Here is a 17835-nt window from a genome sequence, read left to right as displayed (position 1 = left end):
TTTTACCGTAATTAAAATGATTGCATGAACGGGGGGGGGAGCTCCTATTCTGAGACGCTTTATGAATACAGGGCCTGGTTCATTTGAAAGATTACATCCTGAGACATTGAAATCAGTAGAAAAACTGACTGCAGACTCACACCAAGACCACAAACACACACACACACACACACACACACACACACACACACACACACACACACACACACACACACACACACACACACACACACACACACACACACATCCCGCTCCTATTCTTTTCCACACAGTGGCAGGAAGTTGTCCACATATCCGCAGTGCTTCTGAAGAAGAATTAAAGAGAGGGAGTTGGGTGGGTGGTAGCAGCACTGGAGGTTGGGGTGTACACTTTAGACATAAACTGTTCACACGGTCCAATTGCGAACGCGGTCTTCTCCAGAAGATACCCAGAGAGATACCTCACGACACTTTGGCGGAGTACAGACCTGCCGGACCTGCCATAGCTGGACCAAGGCATTGGACCTAGTAACTGCACTGGTACAGCTCGGAGGATAGTGAGAGAGACTAGACTACTGCCGTCTCCATCCTCCTCTCTGGGACCTGCTTGGCCCAATGATGCTGGTGCTGTGGACAGCTGTTCTGTTGGGTTTGAGCAGGTTGTGTCAAGGTGAGTCCATCTTCCAGCTATTATCTTGTTGATATGATGTTAGATACCTATGAGAGTGAGGTGGGGTCTCTACTAAGTAATCGTCTAAAGAGAGGAAGTCCTACATGGTACGTCCCAGCAACGAAACATACTTTTTTTTTTACATTGATGTTCTCACTTCTACGTTTTATAGATTTCTGAGGATATATCATTAGGAGAAAATCCTGTGACGTACTTGACATATACTGCTCTCACATTCTTTCATCGTCACTTTAAAAGATGCTGCGTGAATGTGTCCCTGATTTAAAGATGTAACTAACCAAAAAGATTGTACTGCATTTCCTTGAATGTTCACTGCTATACAGTACACCATGTCTAATCCCAACTCTCCTGTGTTATAATTTAATTGTCCCTCACACACCTGCCAAGCCTCTCCATTGTCCCACTCCATTACATTCCTCATCGCCAGGGTGACGACCTCCGACCTTCATCCAGTCCCAGCCCACTCCATTTCCTGTTGCTATTCGCCTGTCCTGGAGACTTCCTGTTTGTGTCAGGCCTCCTATTTCCCGTTTCATGGTTCATGCCAAGGACACACCTTTCATAGCCTGCCTGGGCTGCACGGTACCAGGCATTGTTAACAATGAATGCTTGGTGGTGATAGGTACACATAGGCCTACACAATACACAGCTTGAAAATGTAGGTCAAAGCACAGGTTCTTGCGTGATACAGTAATACAGTAGTGTAATTAATGGATGCTTTTATCCAAGGGATTCAGTTTAAGTTAGTATATTAGTGTCAAGTGGGAATCCAACCTTTGTGTGTGTGTGTGTGTGTGTGTGTGTGTGTGTGTGTGTGTGTGTGTGGTGTGTGTGTGTGTGTGTGTGTGTGGGGATTCCTCTCCAAGTAGCAGCAGCATCTCCCGGTGGTGACCTCTGGGCCAAGTGTCCATCCGGACAGTGTAAGGCCAAGTTTGGAGATGGGTCATGTGATAAAGAGTGCACCGAGCCCGAGTGTCTGAGAGACGGGTTCGACTGTCTGAGAGACAAAGGACACTGCAAGTAAGACACTGTAGCAGCAGGGAGATCTGGGCTGCATTTCATTCCAGGAAGATGTTCCATCCCCTCTTCCCTTTGTTCACTCTCCTTCATGGATCAGACAGGACTGGATATGTGAAAGCAATATGGTGACTTATGGTGACCCAGTAGTCTCATATTCATGGTGAGGGGAGTGAATAAGAGCAGAGGGGAGAGAACATCTTCCTGGAATGAAACGCACCCTGCTCTTTACTCTTTATCACTCTCACTTTCCTTTTTGTACACATCCAGATGTTTCAGCTGGGGTTCACGCTTTCTCTGCATCCCTCCAACTATCCCCCCTCTCAGTTCAGGCCACATCCACTACTGCCGAGACCACTATGCCAACTCTTACTGTGACCAGGGCTGTGAAAGCGCCGCCTGTGGCTGGGACGGGAGTGACTGTCACAGGCACCACAGCCCTCTGTGGGCTAAGGGCACCCTGCTCCTGCACACCCACGTCCCCCTGCAACACGGCACATTTTCCAACAGTTCCCTTCTCTGGGCCCTCAGCACCCTCCTGCAGACGCCCCTCAAACTGCGCGGCACTGTGCCCCTTGACTCCAGCAAGGACCTCTTCACCTTTAATCCCCAGCAGCTCGAACACCTGCTGGCTCAAGCTTCCTCGGATGACTCAAATGGGTAACTATAAAGAGATTATGATTTTGCTTCCCCAAATGTTTTACCTTAACCTAGTCTCTTTTGTTAACATCTCATCAATGTCCTCACTCCCCATCTCTCTGAAACAGCTCTCTCCTATTCCTGCAAGTGGATAACAGGCCGTGCTCCCGTCTTCCTTCTACCTGTTTTCCGTATGCCATCGAAGCAGCTAACTTCTTGCGGGCTGCTACGTCATTGACTCGTGTGTCGGTCCCCTCTCACCCAGAATTAAAGGCCATTATTAGTGTAAGAGGGGTTGGGGAGGAAATAGGAGGGAGAGAGGAGGACCCAGTTGAGGAAAAAGACGAAACTAATGGTATGTATCCCGTTACGTGTGTGTGTGTGTGTGTGTGTGGTGTGTGTGTGTGTGTGTGTGTGTGGTGTGTGTGTGTGGGGGGGCGCGTGCGCGTGCGTGTGTGTGTGTAAATGTGAGTACCACCTAATATCTCTGCACCCCTTCTCCGCACAGGAGCAACACCTCCATGGCTATGGGCTGTGATCGGCGTGGCAACGGGCCTGGTACTGGCTTTGGTCTTGATGGTTGTCTTGGCGATCAGAAGGGTGAGACGACGACGAGCGGAGAGGGAGGGAGGAGGAGAGAGGGTTAGGCACAGATCCACTGTCACTGAGAATGACAGCGGAGCCAATGTGGCCAAGGCATGGGCACAGCACACACCCCACCGAGAGCAGAGGGGCAGGACAGGGAGAGAGAAAGACAGGAATGGGATAAAGAAGAAGAAAGCAAAGGAGGCTGAGAAGAAAAGACGCAGAGATCCACTGGGGGAGGATGCCATTCGACTGCGGTGAGCGAAGATGAATGATTATGGGAGAAGTTAGAACATGTTCATTCTAGTAAATCAACAGTGCTGTGATCAGATAACAGTTTGCTTCATTGTAATGGGTTGCATGGCTTTCAGTTGTTTCCATTAGGGTCATTTTAATCTAACTGAACTTTTACTCTGTCTGTAAGATAAAACTGTTGTGTTGGACTACCTCTATTTTACACAATATTAGTGATACTGTAGTCATATCCCACGCACAAAGTACTGCTATTCAGAGCATAAACGCATGATTTCAGGCCCCTGAAAAAGGACCTGGATATTGGAAGTGACACTGACTTTACCCAGAGTTCTATGGAGGACATCAACACGTCCATCTGTGACCACCGAACGCAAGAGCAGAAGCACTACCGCAGCCCTCCAAGCCACCCACAATCACCCATACAACGTAAGATCACCTCCTGATCATGGTTAACATACTGCATTAATAGGCTTGTCAAATGATTCATTATCTCTTACATTCATTTGTCACAGAATAGTTTACTGTTTGCACAACGTAACTAAGCATGTAACTAAATTGACTTTCAGCTCCACTTTTAGCTCCCCCAAGAGGATGGGAGAGAAATGCTGTCCCGTCTCCACATCACAGAACACCCAATCAAGTGAGTTCCATAAATATTCTACATAAATGTCAATATGTTTATTTACATTTTAGATAAGGCTGGTTATTATTTACAGTATTGTATTTTGACCGTACCAAACATTATTTTGACAGTCTGGTTCGGTTCAGTGGTGTGGTCCAGATGGGTCAGTGGTCCTGATTCGTGCAGTCCGGAGTGGGCTTGACCGTGTGGTCCTGGAGCTGCTACGAGCTGGGGTGCCGGTCAACAACACAGACCACACTGGTATCACTTTACTCTCCCAATTTCCCAATTCTATTATTAACCAAAATGTAGGCTAGACGGTAAAATAAGTCAACTGAACTTCCCTGTAGAGTGTCATGGGAGGATTATTGTGAAAATATATTTTAAAAATCAATATTGCGTGGAACAAATGTCCATAAATGTTATGTAGCTTCCATAGGTGTAATAACATGCTTATAAACACACTGCCTCACATACATATTACTATATTGTATTACTTTGAGGGGTTGAGTAACCAGTGTAACTGACCCCATCTCTCTCTGGTCCTCCCCATGTCGCGTCCCTTTTTGTGTCCCTTCTCTTCTCTTCTGTTCTGGTAAAACCTCCATGGCTTCCCACTCTTCCTTTCCATTCCTCTCTACAGCACCCCTGCTGCCTCCCTCTCAAACCGATACAGGATTTAATGTGCCCTAGTGCCCAGGCAGCGTGGATGTACCATATTAGCCTTCCTTGCTCTTCTCTCTCTCTCTCACTCTCTCTCTCTCTCTCTCTCTCTCTCTCACACACCATCTCTCTCCCTCTCGGGCTGATTCCCTAGTCCCTCACCATCATTTGCATTCTCATTTCCTCCCTTTCAAAATCTCCCTCTTCCCCGTCTTTCACCCTTTGGGCTTGACTCTGTTGTATAATGTTTGTTCACTGGCTGACTTACTCCCTCTCTTTCTGTACTGAACTCCCACCTTCCTTCCCTCACCTTCCTCCACTTGAAATGCACTCTCTCTCCCAGGGAGATCAGCCCTCCACTGGGCATGCTCAGTTAACCACCTCTCCTTGACAAGAACCCTCACTCGCTACGGTGCTGCGGTGGACCTACAGGACAACAAGGTACCAAGGCCAGCAGAAGCCTCTGCTTTTATGATTCTTCACGTACTAGTATGAAGATTTAGGAAGAGAAATTCGAAGAAACTATATTCTGTGTAGAATTGTTAAACTTTAAGGTACTCCCATATTATTGCTTCGACACTCCCATTCTCTGATATATACCACTCCCATTATCTGATAGGGTGAGACTGCTCTGTTCCTCTCCGCCCTCCACGGTTGCTACGACACCGCCCGGTTCCTGCTCCTGAACGGTGCCAATCAGGATCTGTCTGATCGCAGAGGACGCCGGGCACTGGATGTTGCCCGAGAGGGCATACATCATCAAGTCCTGGAGCTCCTATTGGCTCACAGGGTTCAGAGAGGGCCTATTCCTATGGAGCAAGCCAATGATATGCTGTGGGATGAGCGTGCCTTGCTGTATAGCCAATGGGTGAATTCCCCTGGGCTCCCTGGGAGAAGTGCCTCCTTCTCTGGTGTCATAGGGCATCGGGATATGTCTTCGCCTCCACCAAGGTAAAGTCTTGTGGCATTTGGCACATCTACTCACAATAACATTTAACAATTTACTAATCTTGATAAGGCAAATTCATCACTGCCTACTCATATGATCGCCCTCTTCTTTTGACAGTGATTGGTCAATGGGCAGAGTGCAGTGCCCTTCCCCTCAGAACTGGCGGCCACAGCTCAACCAATCAGTGACCGCATTGGTCACCCCAAGAATCATGGGGCGTCCCCCACGGCCAATCAGCACTCTGCAGGAAGTTACCTCAGAGGACGAAGATCGTGAAAGGCCCCAGGAAGTCCCGAGAGCAGCGACACCGCACTTCCTGTTACCCCAGCCTGCTCCTCGACAGCGGTCCTTCTCCTGTACCCAGAATGCACTGCAGCGTCGCTCCAGTTCACAGCAGCCCGAACCAACTTATGTTGCCTTATCGGAGAAAATTGCCAATGAGCCCATAGAAAGAGTGATCGTAGTCCCTCCTACAGATGCTCCCACCCAATCAAATCGTAGATCAATAGTCAATAGTAGCGATAACCCCAACAGGGCGGCACCAGAGATTGAGACAGCAAGTTTTAAAAAGGCAGACCAGAAAGCCCGAAGTGAGAAGCTAAATAACCACATGCCTGACTCTAAACAAACAGCTTTGTAAGGGAGAGGGCTCTGCTAAAATTACCCCAAATACCATGTCAATCACGTGCTGTTTACATTTTCTGTAACAGGCTCCTTGCCCCTAAATAACCGCAGATTGACAGACGGGATATAAACTCAGTCAATAAATATCTAAATCAATAAACTATGAAATAATTCATGTGCAATTGTTTTCTTCTGCCATATTAGGCAGTGACCTGTCTCTGCTGATATCAACCAATCAAGACAGACCAACTGACTGTGAATACAGAGTCTTTATTGTAAAAGAGGTAGAGAGAATACAGGTGTTTTTCACTCACTGTACAGAATGACAGCACTGTTGATATACTCATTCAAACCGTTAATATAACCAGCACACACACTTCATTCATGATATAGACACACAGACAAACAAGCCCAGTAGAAAAGAGAAAACACACACATTAAATCTTTGGATTTTCTCTATTGCCCCCATATCCTCTAAATGCAACTATATCTGAGCTTTAAACGAAAATCCTAAAATATTTGTAATAACAGCATTAATAATATAGCCTAATAAAACAATGGTAATGCAATTTCCCAAGCCTCCCTGCCTACATACTACAGTAACATATAAAGTAGTGGAAAACAAAAACCCATGATCCCAATACAAAACATCACACACACACTGACACAAAAATCACACATTCAGCTCATACAAACATAATGAACAGTATCATTGGACAGTAAGAAACAGAAAAGACATACAAAAACTGCAGCCAAGTAAGAGTGATATCATTCTTTCAGTCTTTTCCGTTGTCAATCTTTCCATCTAGGTCATTGACCCAAAGGGGGCGGGGCCATCAGTCAGAGTCCCCCGAGTGGTCGTTTCCCGGGGAAGTGGCAGAGGGGGGCGTGTTTTGCCCTTGCCAGTTCCCATTAGTCTGCAAAACAGAAAAAGACATGGTGACTTGTAGTGGCATTAACCTACATTAACCGCTCTCCAACACAACTCCTCCCCAAGATTGTTGTTGTGAATGAGAATGTGCTCTCAATTAGCTACGAGCTAAAATAAAGATGATATGTAACATGAAGTGAATGACAGTGAAGTTCCATACTTGTGCTCCCATGTAGACAGGCTGCTCTCCATTCATTGGTGGAACACCCAGGAAAAGGTCTGGTCCAGTGAGTGAGAAGCCCCCCGACCCTGTGGAGGAACAAAATGGGAGATGTCTTTAATAAGGGCTACGAGGCCTACAACACCAGTCTGGTCCCAGATCTGATCCTGTGGAGGAACAAAATGGGAGATGTCTTTAATAAAGGCTACTAGGCCTACAACATCAGCCTGGTCCCAGATCTGATTGTGCTATAAAGCCGACTTCTATTGTTGGTCAAGGAGTTGGCACGACAGCACAAAAGACCAATTCCGAATTAGGAAATTACACAGGTCTTTCCTACGAAATTACGCAGGCCTTTCCTACGCACTTCTCAGTAGTTGGTGTTCAGACGCATCTTATTCAGTTGCGTAACGGGCTTTGCAGACATAGTTCCCTTGTGTGCTGATTAAGTGTAATTCAACTGCTGAAAACCCTCCCACTTGCTGGTCAATAGATTTTCTCGTGGAGTTTTCAGCACATTTATTTTAAGCCATCCCTTTAAATATGGTATACATTTTAAGTTAGAATTTTGTTGACAGACTCGACAGAATATATCGAGAGAACGGGTTCAGAATATTAGGGATCAATCAAAGAAAGTCATCTAAATATATGCATATTCGTCTCCGTTTCAGCACCAATTGGTAGAATTAAAAATAGAAAGCTGATAGACTGCAGATTATTTAGGGTTAGGAAAGTATTTATGAAAAACAGTGTTGGAGAGCCTTTACACACGAAAGAAAACGGTTGTTTGATTCATTCTGAAAATCACCAAATTCAGTTTTTAACCCATGGTTATGTTGGAAGATCAGCGTACGCAGAATTATAATAGGGAGAATAGTGTACAATAGTAGACTATATCCTCCTCTATTTCCTGCAATAACCATGGAACTGTGTGATGACACAGCCAAGTATTGCGCCATGCGTTGGGTTCAAACTGTTACGGCATGAGCTGCGCTACGTTCCAGTACGATTTAATTAGCCTAAATGTAGTCATAGCTCTTTGTAGAGGTAGGTTTTGGGGATGGGGGTCAAGAGACCAGAGGTGGCAGAGCAGGTTGGAGTGTAAAGTTGGAGCATAGTCTGAAGGTACGGAGGGGCAGTTCCCCTTGCTGCTCCGTAACACAAAAACACTAACAACCCATCCATTTCTATTACCAATTGAACCATAAACTCAAAACGTTGGCGTGTATCACTAGGCCTGGCTTCCTTTCCTCAACTCTTACCTGTTGAGTTGGGCGTGTGTGGAGAGTCCTCGTTCTGTGTCGCCACGATGGCCGTCTTCATGGCATAGATGTTGGCCTCCTCTTGGAACTTCCCGATGTTCTTCTTGTAGCGGATTCTCTTGTTGCCAAACCAGTTGCATACCTGTTCAGTTAACGAGCCAGGAAGAGGCTGGTCAATGGAGTCAACTGTATATGGACGTATCAATGGGTGAGCTAATAGTAAGTATATGACGCAAGGTTACCTGAGAGACAGTGATGCTACACTGTTTGGCTAGCTCTTCTTTGGCCTCTTCACTGGGGTAAGGGTTGGCGAGATGGGAGTAGAAATACTCGTTCAGGACTTCCGTCGCCTGCTTGCTGAAGTTACGTCTCTTACGCCTGACAACACAAAGGTGAGGGTGTTGAGAGTGGGCATACAACCCACGCAGAAGTGTACATTTCACAACTACAGTTATAACACACAATAGTCATTCACAACCTGCACTGTAATAACATGACTTTGCATTGGTATGTGACTGGTATGACCATGAACCACTCTTAATTTATGGAATGTATTATTCTTCATATAAAAATACTACCTGTACATGAATTGTCATTCACGATCATGGCAAGTTTTGACAGGTGTTGTGTCACCACAATAACAGTGTTACACGCTGACCTGGCGTCGAGGAAGCGGGACCTCAGGATCATGACGGCCTCGCAGGTGCTCTGCTTGAGTTGTGTCTGGATGGAGCTGAACTTGCGGTGGATGATGGCCACCATGCGTTCGATCTCCCGCGGTGACACGGGTCGTGTACGCGACTGCTCCCTCAGCAGGTTCATCACGTGGGTAGTGAACTCACTACATGCCTACAGGAGACACGGAGAGAGAGGGGGGAATTGGAGACAGATATGACAGTCAGTTGGGCTCAAAGGATGGAAGTCAACACTGACCCCAGCACACATATATGTCAGAGTCGATATGAGTTTGAATCCGGCCCACTGCTCTTTGACTCACCCTCCCTCTATCTTCCCCGTCTTTCCAACACTTTACTATCTTTTCAATAAAGCAAAGAACAACACAAAAGGATTCGGACTGCCCCACTGTTTTCCCCCCAAAAAAGAAGTAGAAAAGTACCTGGTCATATTTCTCCATCTCAGTGTGATAGATGTTGCGAATCTGGCTCAACTTGCTTTTGTAGTCTGAGTGTTCCAGTGAGCTGTCTGGCGACATCCCTCCAGAGCTGGTGGCTGCGGACACCGCCGCTGCCGCCCCGCCACCTTTCTCCGGCCCAGCCACACCCTCCGCCAGCAGCATGTTGTCCAATCGCACCAGCTGTGGGTCCTGTGATTCTTCCTCCTGAGCATTTCGCATTGATAGGCCTGCAACAAGAGAGGTCTGTCAATCTGATTCATGGTAAATTAAGAGTTACAATGTCTCCTATTACACTGAACAAAAATATCAATGCAGCATGCAACAGTTTCAAAGATATTACTGAGTTACAGTTCATATAAGATAATTAGTCAATTGAAATAAATTAATTAGGCCCCAATCTATGGATTTCACATGACTAGGAATACAGATAAGCATCTGTTGGTCACAGATACCTTTAAAAAAAAAAGTAGGGGCTTGGATCGGAAAACTAGTCAGTATCTGGTGTGACCACCATTTGCCTCATGCAGCGCCACACATCTTCTCACATTGAGTTGATCAGGCTATTTATTGTGGCCTCTGGAATGTTGTCCCACTCCTCTTCAATGGCTGTGCGAAGTTGCTGGATATTGCTGGGAACTGGAAGACACTGTCGTACATGTCGATCCAGAGCATCCCAAACATGCTCAATGGGTGACATTGTGCAGGCCATGGAAGAACTGGGACATTTTCAGCTTCCAGGAACTGTGTACAGATCCTTGCATTATCATACTAAAACGTGATGATGGCGGCAGATGAATGGCACGACAATTCATTGCATTCAAATTTCCATAGATATAATATAAAAACAATTATAAAATATAATTGTGTTTGTTGTCCGTAGCTTATGCCTGCCCATTCCATAATCCCACCGCCACCATAGGACGCGCAGTTCACAACGCTGACATCAGCAAACCACTCGCCCACACGACACCATTACACACTGTCTGCCATCTGCCCGAAACTGGGATTCATCTGTGAAGAGCACACTTCTCCAGCGTGCCATATCCATCGAAGGTGAGCATTTGCCCACTGAAGTTGATTACGCCGCCTAACTGCAGTCAGGTCAAGACCCTGGTGAGGACGACGAGCACGCAAATCAGCTTCCCTGAGACAGTTTTGACATTTTGTGGAGAGATTATTCTGTTTCCCACAGTTTCATCACCAGTCCGGCTGGCTGTTCTCAGTCGATCCCGCAGGTGAAGAAGCCGGATGGTCTGCTTTGTGAGGCAGGTTGGATGTACAGCCAAATTCTCTAAAACAACATTCGAGGTGGCTTATGGTAGCAACAGCTCTGGTGGACATTCCTGCAGTCAGCATACCAATTGCATGCTACCTAAAAAAAGATATCTGTGGCATTGTGTTGTGTGACATAACTGCACATTTTAGAGTGGCCTTTTATTCTCCCCCGCACAAGGTGCACCTGTGTAATGATCATGCTGTTTAATCAGCTTCTTGATATGCCACACCTGTCAGGTGGATTGATTGTCTTGGCAAAGGAGAAATGCTCATTAACAGGGATGTAAACACATTTGTGCACAAAAAAAAGCATGAAAATTTCAGGGATATTTTATTTCACCTCATGAAACCAACACTTTACATGTTGCATTTTCGTTCAGTGTATATTAAAATATTCTCCCTCTGAGGTACAGACTTGGAGAAGCACTATGTGGATGAAACAAATACTGGAAGGCTCATCTTGCGGCAAAATTTGAAAAGTCATCATACACAATACAACTTTGTTGAAAATTATAAATAGCTAGAGAATTTTCTAACTGTCATCTAACTGCGTGGATCATGCGCAACTCATTATTATGATGGAGCCAACATCTGCTTTCGTCACAGATGGCCAGAAACTTTTAAACGAATTAGCAACAAGTTTTAAATCAAACAAAGGGTTTCAATTAGTGAAAATTAACTTACCTGTTTTCTCTTTGATCTCGCATAAGACGCTGAACAAAGCTGGTTTCATTCGATGGCAATTCAATGCGTGTTTTCTGACGATTGAAAAAAAAAGATCATTGTTATTAGCTAGCTAACTAGCTACTGTAGCTGTCTATCTAGTTTATCTAGCCAGCTATTTAGCAACGAGCCATTAGCACCAACAAAATATTTGTTAAGTTAGCTAGCTCCCTGCTTTCACACGCTTGATATAGCTAGCTAACGTTAACGAGATGACATTCATAACAACAAACATCGGCTGTTGTTCATGACCTTTTGACGAGTTCACTGCAGCCTGCTATGCTAGCGTTAGCTACGCAATGGTATAGCTAGCTAGCAGCAGCTACAATATGTAGCTAATATGTTCACATTTTATTCGTAGAACAAATGTAACATGAAATGGATAATGTCAAGATTATGGCCACAGTCCGTTTATAATATATTGCTATTCACATACTACTAACGGTTATATTTGCATGTAACACATTAGCTAGTTAGCAAACTAACAATAAAGCAATAGAGCGTAGCTAACTGGCTAGTTTTAGCTTACCAAGAATTCACCCCCTTCATCGAGTTAGCCACAAAAACTATTTCGGTTTTTATAAATTTCACAATAACAACAGGCGTGTAAATAGGCCAGGGGAAGAAGTGATAACCATTTAATAAGGCGTGCAAATGGCTTTATCATGAAACAAACCTAGTTAGCTTGCGAGCAACGTTGTCTACCTAGCTAGCTTATTAAAAAACTTCAAAGTTGAAGAAAAAAAAAAACTTCTGAAAACTTTAGCTAACTCTTGGCCATTGAGCAACTTTGCAGTAAGGTGTAGCTAAATCTGAATACGTTAGAAACAATTATGACTAACTTTGCTTGTGCTTCGTCCAAACTTTGGTCGGTGATGGTCATGATTTGTTGCAATATGTCACCAATGTCTCTGCGGCTTTCATGTCCATTTTCTGCGCCTTCGTGGCCCGTGTCTCCGTCGGAGCGGTGGTGGGAAGATGGATGAACCGAGTTTAGAGGGTGCATACCGGGGTGAGAGCTCAGGCCAAGGCCCCGGCCGTTAGAGGGCCCGTTGCCAGTGAGAGGCTGCTGCTGCAACATCCTGAGCGGCACACAGTGGCGCGGACGAGTAATCACAGTCATACACCCTTCAAAACTCAAACACTAGAGCAGGCCAGCACTAGAGTCCCCTAGCGATTGACAAAGAAAAAGTAAAGAACAAGAATGTTCATACAATTCGAATTGTACTCCAGACAGACCCCATAGGCTACTGTACTAGGGATATTCATAGCTATGACTTTTAAACTAAGTAAGTCTTCTGAACAATCAGGTAGATGGATATAAGTATAAGGCAACTGTGTGTGTAGGCCTATGTGTGTGTAAGAGAGAAAGAGAAACAAAACGTGATCTGCAAGTAGCCTAATACATTGAACATTTGCATCCATGATGGGGGAGGATCATCTTCTGATTTCATGTCAGCTAATTTAATAATGCATCAGCTTCATTTCTTAAAATGTTTTATTTCACCTTTATTTAACCAGGTAGGCTAGTTGAGAACAAGTTCTCATTTGCAACTGCAACCTGGCCAAGATAAAGCGTAGCAATTCGACACATACAACAACACAGAGTTACACATGGAATAAACAAAACATACAGTCAATAATACAGTAGAACAAAAGAAAACAAAAAGTCTATATACAGTGAGTGCAAATGAGGTAAGTTAAGGCAATAAATAGGCCATGGTGGCGAAGTAATTACAATATAGCAATTAAACACTGGAATGGTAGATGTGCAGAAGATGAATGTGCAACTAGAGATACTGGGGTGCAAAGGAGCAGGATAAATAAATAAATACAGTATGGGGATGAGGTAGATGGGCTGTTTACAGATGGGCTATGTACAGGTGCAGTGATCTGTGAGCTGCTCTGACAGCTGGTGCTTGAAGCTAGTGAGGGAGATATGAGTCTCCAGCTTCAGAGGTTTTTGCAATTCGTTCCAGTCATTGGCAGCAGAGAACTGGAAGGAAAGGCGGCCAAAGGAGGAATTGGCTTTGGGGGTGACCAGTGAGATATACCTGCTGGAGCGCATGCTACGAGTGGGTGCTGCTATGGTGACCAGTGAGCTGCGATAAGGCGGGGCTTTACCTAGCATAGACTTGTAGATAACCTGTAGCCAGTGGGTTTGGCGACGAGTATGAAGCGAGGGCCAACCAACGAGAGCGTACAGGTCGCAAAACAAAACACTGTGATAGACTGCATCCAGTTTGTTGAGTAGAGTGTTGGTGGCTATCGAGGATCGGTAGGATGGTCAGTTTTACGAGGGTGTGTTTGGCAGCATGAGTGAAGGATGCTTTGTTGCGAAATAGGAAGCTGATTCTAGATTTAATTTTGGATTGGAGATGCTTAATGTGAGTCTGGAAGGAGAGTTTACAATCTAACCAGACACCCAGGTATTTGTAGTTGTCCACGTATTCTAAGTCAGAGCCGTCCAGAGTAGTGATGCTGGACGGGCGAGCAGGTGCGGGCAGTGATCGATTGAATAGCATGCATTTAGTTTTACCTGCGTTTAAGAGCAGTTGGAGGCCACGGAAGGAGAGTTGTATGGCATTGAAGCTCGTCTGGAGGTTAGTTAACACAGTGTCCAAAGAGGGGCCAGAAGTATACAGAATGGTGTCGTCTGCGTAGAGGTGGATCAGAGAATCACCAGCAACAAGAGCAACATCATTGATGTATACAGAGAAGAGAGTCGGCCCGAGAATTGAACCCTGTGGCACACACATAGAGACTGCCAGAGGTCCGGACAACAGGCCCTCCGATTTGACACACTGAACTCTATCAGAGAAGTAGTTGGTAAACCAGGCGAGGCAATCATTTGAGAAACCAAGGCTGTCGAGTCTGCCAATAAGAATGTGGTGATTGACAGAGTCGAAAGCCTTGGCCAGGTTGATGAATACGGCTGTACAGTAATGTCTCTTATCGATGGCGGTTATGATGTCGTTTAGGACCGTGAGCGTGGCTGAGGTGCACCCATGACCAGCTCTGAAACCAGATTGCATAGCGGAGAAGGTACGGTGGGATTCGAAATGGTCGGTAATCTGTTTGTTAACTTGGTTTTCGAAGACCTTAGAAAGACAGGGTAGGATAGATATAGGTCTGTAGCAGTTTGGGTCTAGAGTGTCACCCCCTTTGAAGAGAGGGATGACCATGGCAGCTTTCCAAACTTTTGGAATCTCAGACGATACGAAAGAGAGGTTGAACAGGCTAGTAATAGGGGTTGCAACAATTTCGGCAGATAATTTTAGAAAGAGAGGGTCCAGATTGTCTAGCCCGGCTGATTTGTATGGGTCCAGATTTTGCAGCTCTTTCAGAACATCAGCTATCTGGATTTGGGTGAAGGAGAAATGGTGGAGGCTTTGGCGGGTTGCTGTGGAGGGTGCCGGGCAGTTGACCGTGGTAGGGGTAGCCAGGTGGAAAGCATGGCCAGCCGTAGAGAAATGCTTATTGAAATTCTCAATTATCGTGGATTTATCGGTGGTAACAGTGTTTCCTAGCCTCAGAGCAGTGGGCAGCTGGGAGGAGGTGCTCTTATTCTCCATGGACTTTACAGTGTCCCAGAACTTTTTTGAGTTAGTACTACAGGATGCAAATTTCTGTTTGAAAAAGCTAGCCTTAGCTTTTCTAACTGCCTGTGTATATTTGTTTCTAACTTCCCTGAAAAGTTGCATATCACGGGGGCTATTCAATGCTAATGCAGAACGCCACAGGATATTTTTGTGCTGGTCAAGGGCAGACAGGTCTGGAGTGAACCAAGGACTATATCTATTCCTAGTTCAACATTTTTTGAGTGGGGCATGCTTATTTAAGATGGTGAGGAAGGCACTTTTAAAGAATAGCCAGGCATCATCTACTGACGGGATGAGGTCAATGTCATTCCAGGTAACCCCGGCCAGGTCGATTAGAAAGGCCTGCTCGCAGAAGTGTTTTAGGGAGCGTTTGACAGTGATGAGGGGTGGTCGTTTGGTCGCCGACCCATTACGGATGCAGGCAATGAGACAGTGATCGCTGAGATCTTGATTGAAAACAGCAGAGGTGTATTTGGAGGGCGAGTTAGTTAGGATGACATCTATGAGGGTGCCCGTGTTTATGGATTTGGAGTTGTACCTGGTAGGTTCATTGATAATTTGTGTGAGATTGAGGGCATCAAGCTTAGATTGTAGGATGGCCGGGGTGTTAAGCATGTCCAAGTTTAGGTCACCTAGTAGCACGAGCTCAGAAGATAGATGGGGGGCAATCAATTCACATATGGTATCGAGGGCACAGCTGGGGGCAGAGGGAGGTCTATAGCAAGCGGCAACAGTGAGAGACTTGTTTCTGGAAAGGTGAATTTTTAGAAGTAGAAGCTCGAATTGTTTAGGTACGGACCTGGATAGTAGGACAGAACTCTGCAGGCTATCTTTGCAGTAGATTGCAACACCGCCCCCTTTGGCAGTTCTATCTTGGCGGAAAATGTTATCGTTAGCGATGGAGATTTCAGGGAATTTGGTGGTTTTCCTAAGCCAGGATTCAGACACGGCTAAGACATCCGGGTTGGCAGAGTGTGCTAAAGCAGTGAGTAAAACAAACTTTGGGAGTAGGCTTCTAATGTTAACATGCATGAAACCAAGGCTTTTACGGTTACAGAAGTCAACAAATGAGAGCACCTGGGGAGTGGGAGTAGAGCTAGGGCACTGCAGGACCTGGATTAACCTCCACATCACCAGAGGAACAGAGGAGAAGTAGGATAAGGATACGGCTAAAGGCTATACGAACTGGCCGTCTAGCACGTTTGGAACAGAGAGTAAAAGGAGCAGGTTTCTGGGCATGATAGCATAGATTCAAGGCATAGTGTACAGACAAAGGTAAGGTAGGTTGTGAGTACATTGGAGGTAAACCTAGGCATTGAGTAATGATGAGAGAGATATAGTCTCTAGAGATGTTTAAACCAGGTGATGTCATCGCATATGTAGGAGGTGGAACAACATGGTTGGTTAAGGCATATTGAGCAGGGCTAGAGGCTCTACAGTGAAATAAGACAGTAATCACTAACCAGGACAGTAATGGACGAGGCATATTGATATTAGAGAGAGGCATGCGTAGGCAAGTGAACATATGGGTCCAGTGATTGGTTGGGCTGACTGGGACACGGCGATTCAGACAGTTAGCAGGCCGATGCTAACAGTTAGTAGGCCGGGGCTAAACAAGCTAGCAATTAGCAGACTGGGTTAGCAAGCAGGCAGTTGGCAGACCGGGGCAGGCAAACTAGCAGTTAGCAGACCAGGACTAGCAAGTTAGCCTTTGGGGGACGTCGCGATGGGGGTAAGTCTGTTTTTGCCTCTTCGTGCAGTGACGTCGATAGACCAGTCGTGGAATTAGTAGGGTCATAATTCATAATAAGGTCACAGGTCTTTACCAATCAAATCATAAAAAATTCATCACATTTTATTTGTCACATGCTTCGTGAACAACAGGTGCAGACTAACAGTGAAAGTCTTACTTTTGTGCCCTTCCCAGCAATTTAGAGAGAAAAATATAAAAATAATAACACAATGAATAGATACACCATGAGTAACGATAACTTGGCTATATACACTGGGTACCAGTACCGAGTTGACATGCAGGGGTACTAGGAGGTAATTGAGGTAGATTTACATATAGGTAGGGGTAAAGTGACTAGGCAAAAGGGTAGATAATAAGCAGTAGCAGCTGTGTATGTGATGAGTCAAAAGAGTTTGAGTGTCAGCATGGTGGATGTGTTGTGGCCTACTCTCACCACATGGGACAATACAGACAATATAAGCACTCCATAATATTAACAGATTTGACAAATTAATTCACAGTGATAAAGTTTCATACATCAATGGGTGATACACAGCAGAACACTTTTTAGAACTACAGAATAGTTCAGACAAGTCATATATGATCATACACAAATGAACAATTACCCTCCCCTCTGTTTTCTCACTTCACCAAAAATAATCAACATCTCACATCTGGCTATATCTCTCTCCCTCTCTCTCACACACTTTGTCTACTTCTCCTTTAGCTGCAAGTCAACAGGAAGTATGCCAAACCACAGTCCCTGTCAGAATAACAGAGTACCTGTTTCAACATGTTGCTGTTTCTGACTGTATGCTGTTCTGCTGAAAATGCAACATGAGCAGAGCAAAACTTCCTAGTCATTTCCCCCTTTCTGATGTTCATCTCAAATTATGAGTTTTGGCTTTGTTAAAAACAAGGCTATTTGATAACATTGCACCACTTCACTTTTTACAGCAATATTTCATAATGCCATGATGCAGAGTGATAG

The 17835-nt window shown here is 45.2% G+C and overlaps 2 protein-coding genes across 4 annotated transcripts; one reads left to right on the top strand and one right to left on the bottom strand.

Annotated features, from left to right (window-relative positions):
- Nucleotides 1-315: 315 nt before the first annotated feature.
- LOC106581966 (uncharacterized) lies at nt 316-6199 on the top strand. Of its 3 annotated transcripts, none has more exons than XM_014164574.3 (11): nt 316-649; nt 1540-1690; nt 2015-2347; nt 2455-2681; nt 2835-3168; nt 3444-3592; nt 3733-3806; nt 3920-4049; nt 4795-4892; nt 5071-5402; nt 5518-6199. In XM_014164574.3, the coding sequence occupies exons 1-11, from the start codon at nt 595-597 to the stop codon at nt 6038-6040; spliced, it is 2406 nt and encodes an 801-aa protein (XP_014020049.3). In that variant the 5' UTR covers nt 316-594; the 3' UTR covers nt 6041-6199. The 3 variants fall into 3 exon arrangements, with proteins under 3 accessions (XP_014020049.3, XP_014020058.3, XP_014020043.3); XM_014164583.3 differs by having other exon boundaries at nt 1537-1690; nt 3745-3806; XM_014164568.3 differs by having other exon boundaries at nt 1537-1690.
- A 79-nt stretch (nt 6200-6278) lies between these two features.
- Nucleotides 6279-12672, bottom strand: LOC106581981 (pre-B-cell leukemia transcription factor 1). Its single transcript, XM_014164595.3, has 8 exons — nt 12353-12672; nt 11472-11545; nt 9495-9739; nt 9036-9226; nt 8620-8755; nt 8378-8519; nt 7116-7204; nt 6279-6941 (listed from the first exon to the last, which is right to left on the bottom strand). Exons 1-8 carry the CDS (start codon nt 12631-12633, stop codon nt 6861-6863), a joined length of 1239 nt encoding a protein of 412 aa, XP_014020070.2. The 5' UTR covers nt 12634-12672; the 3' UTR covers nt 6279-6860.
- Between the last annotated feature and the right edge of the window lie 5163 nt (nt 12673-17835).

The sequence above is a fragment of the Salmo salar genome, chromosome 02, assembly GCF_965601325.2.
Source record: "Salmo salar chromosome 02, fSalSal1, whole genome shotgun sequence".
Lineage (NCBI taxonomy): Eukaryota > Metazoa > Chordata > Actinopteri > Salmoniformes > Salmonidae > Salmo > Salmo salar.
This window is presented reverse-complemented; position numbering and strand designations above follow the sequence as displayed.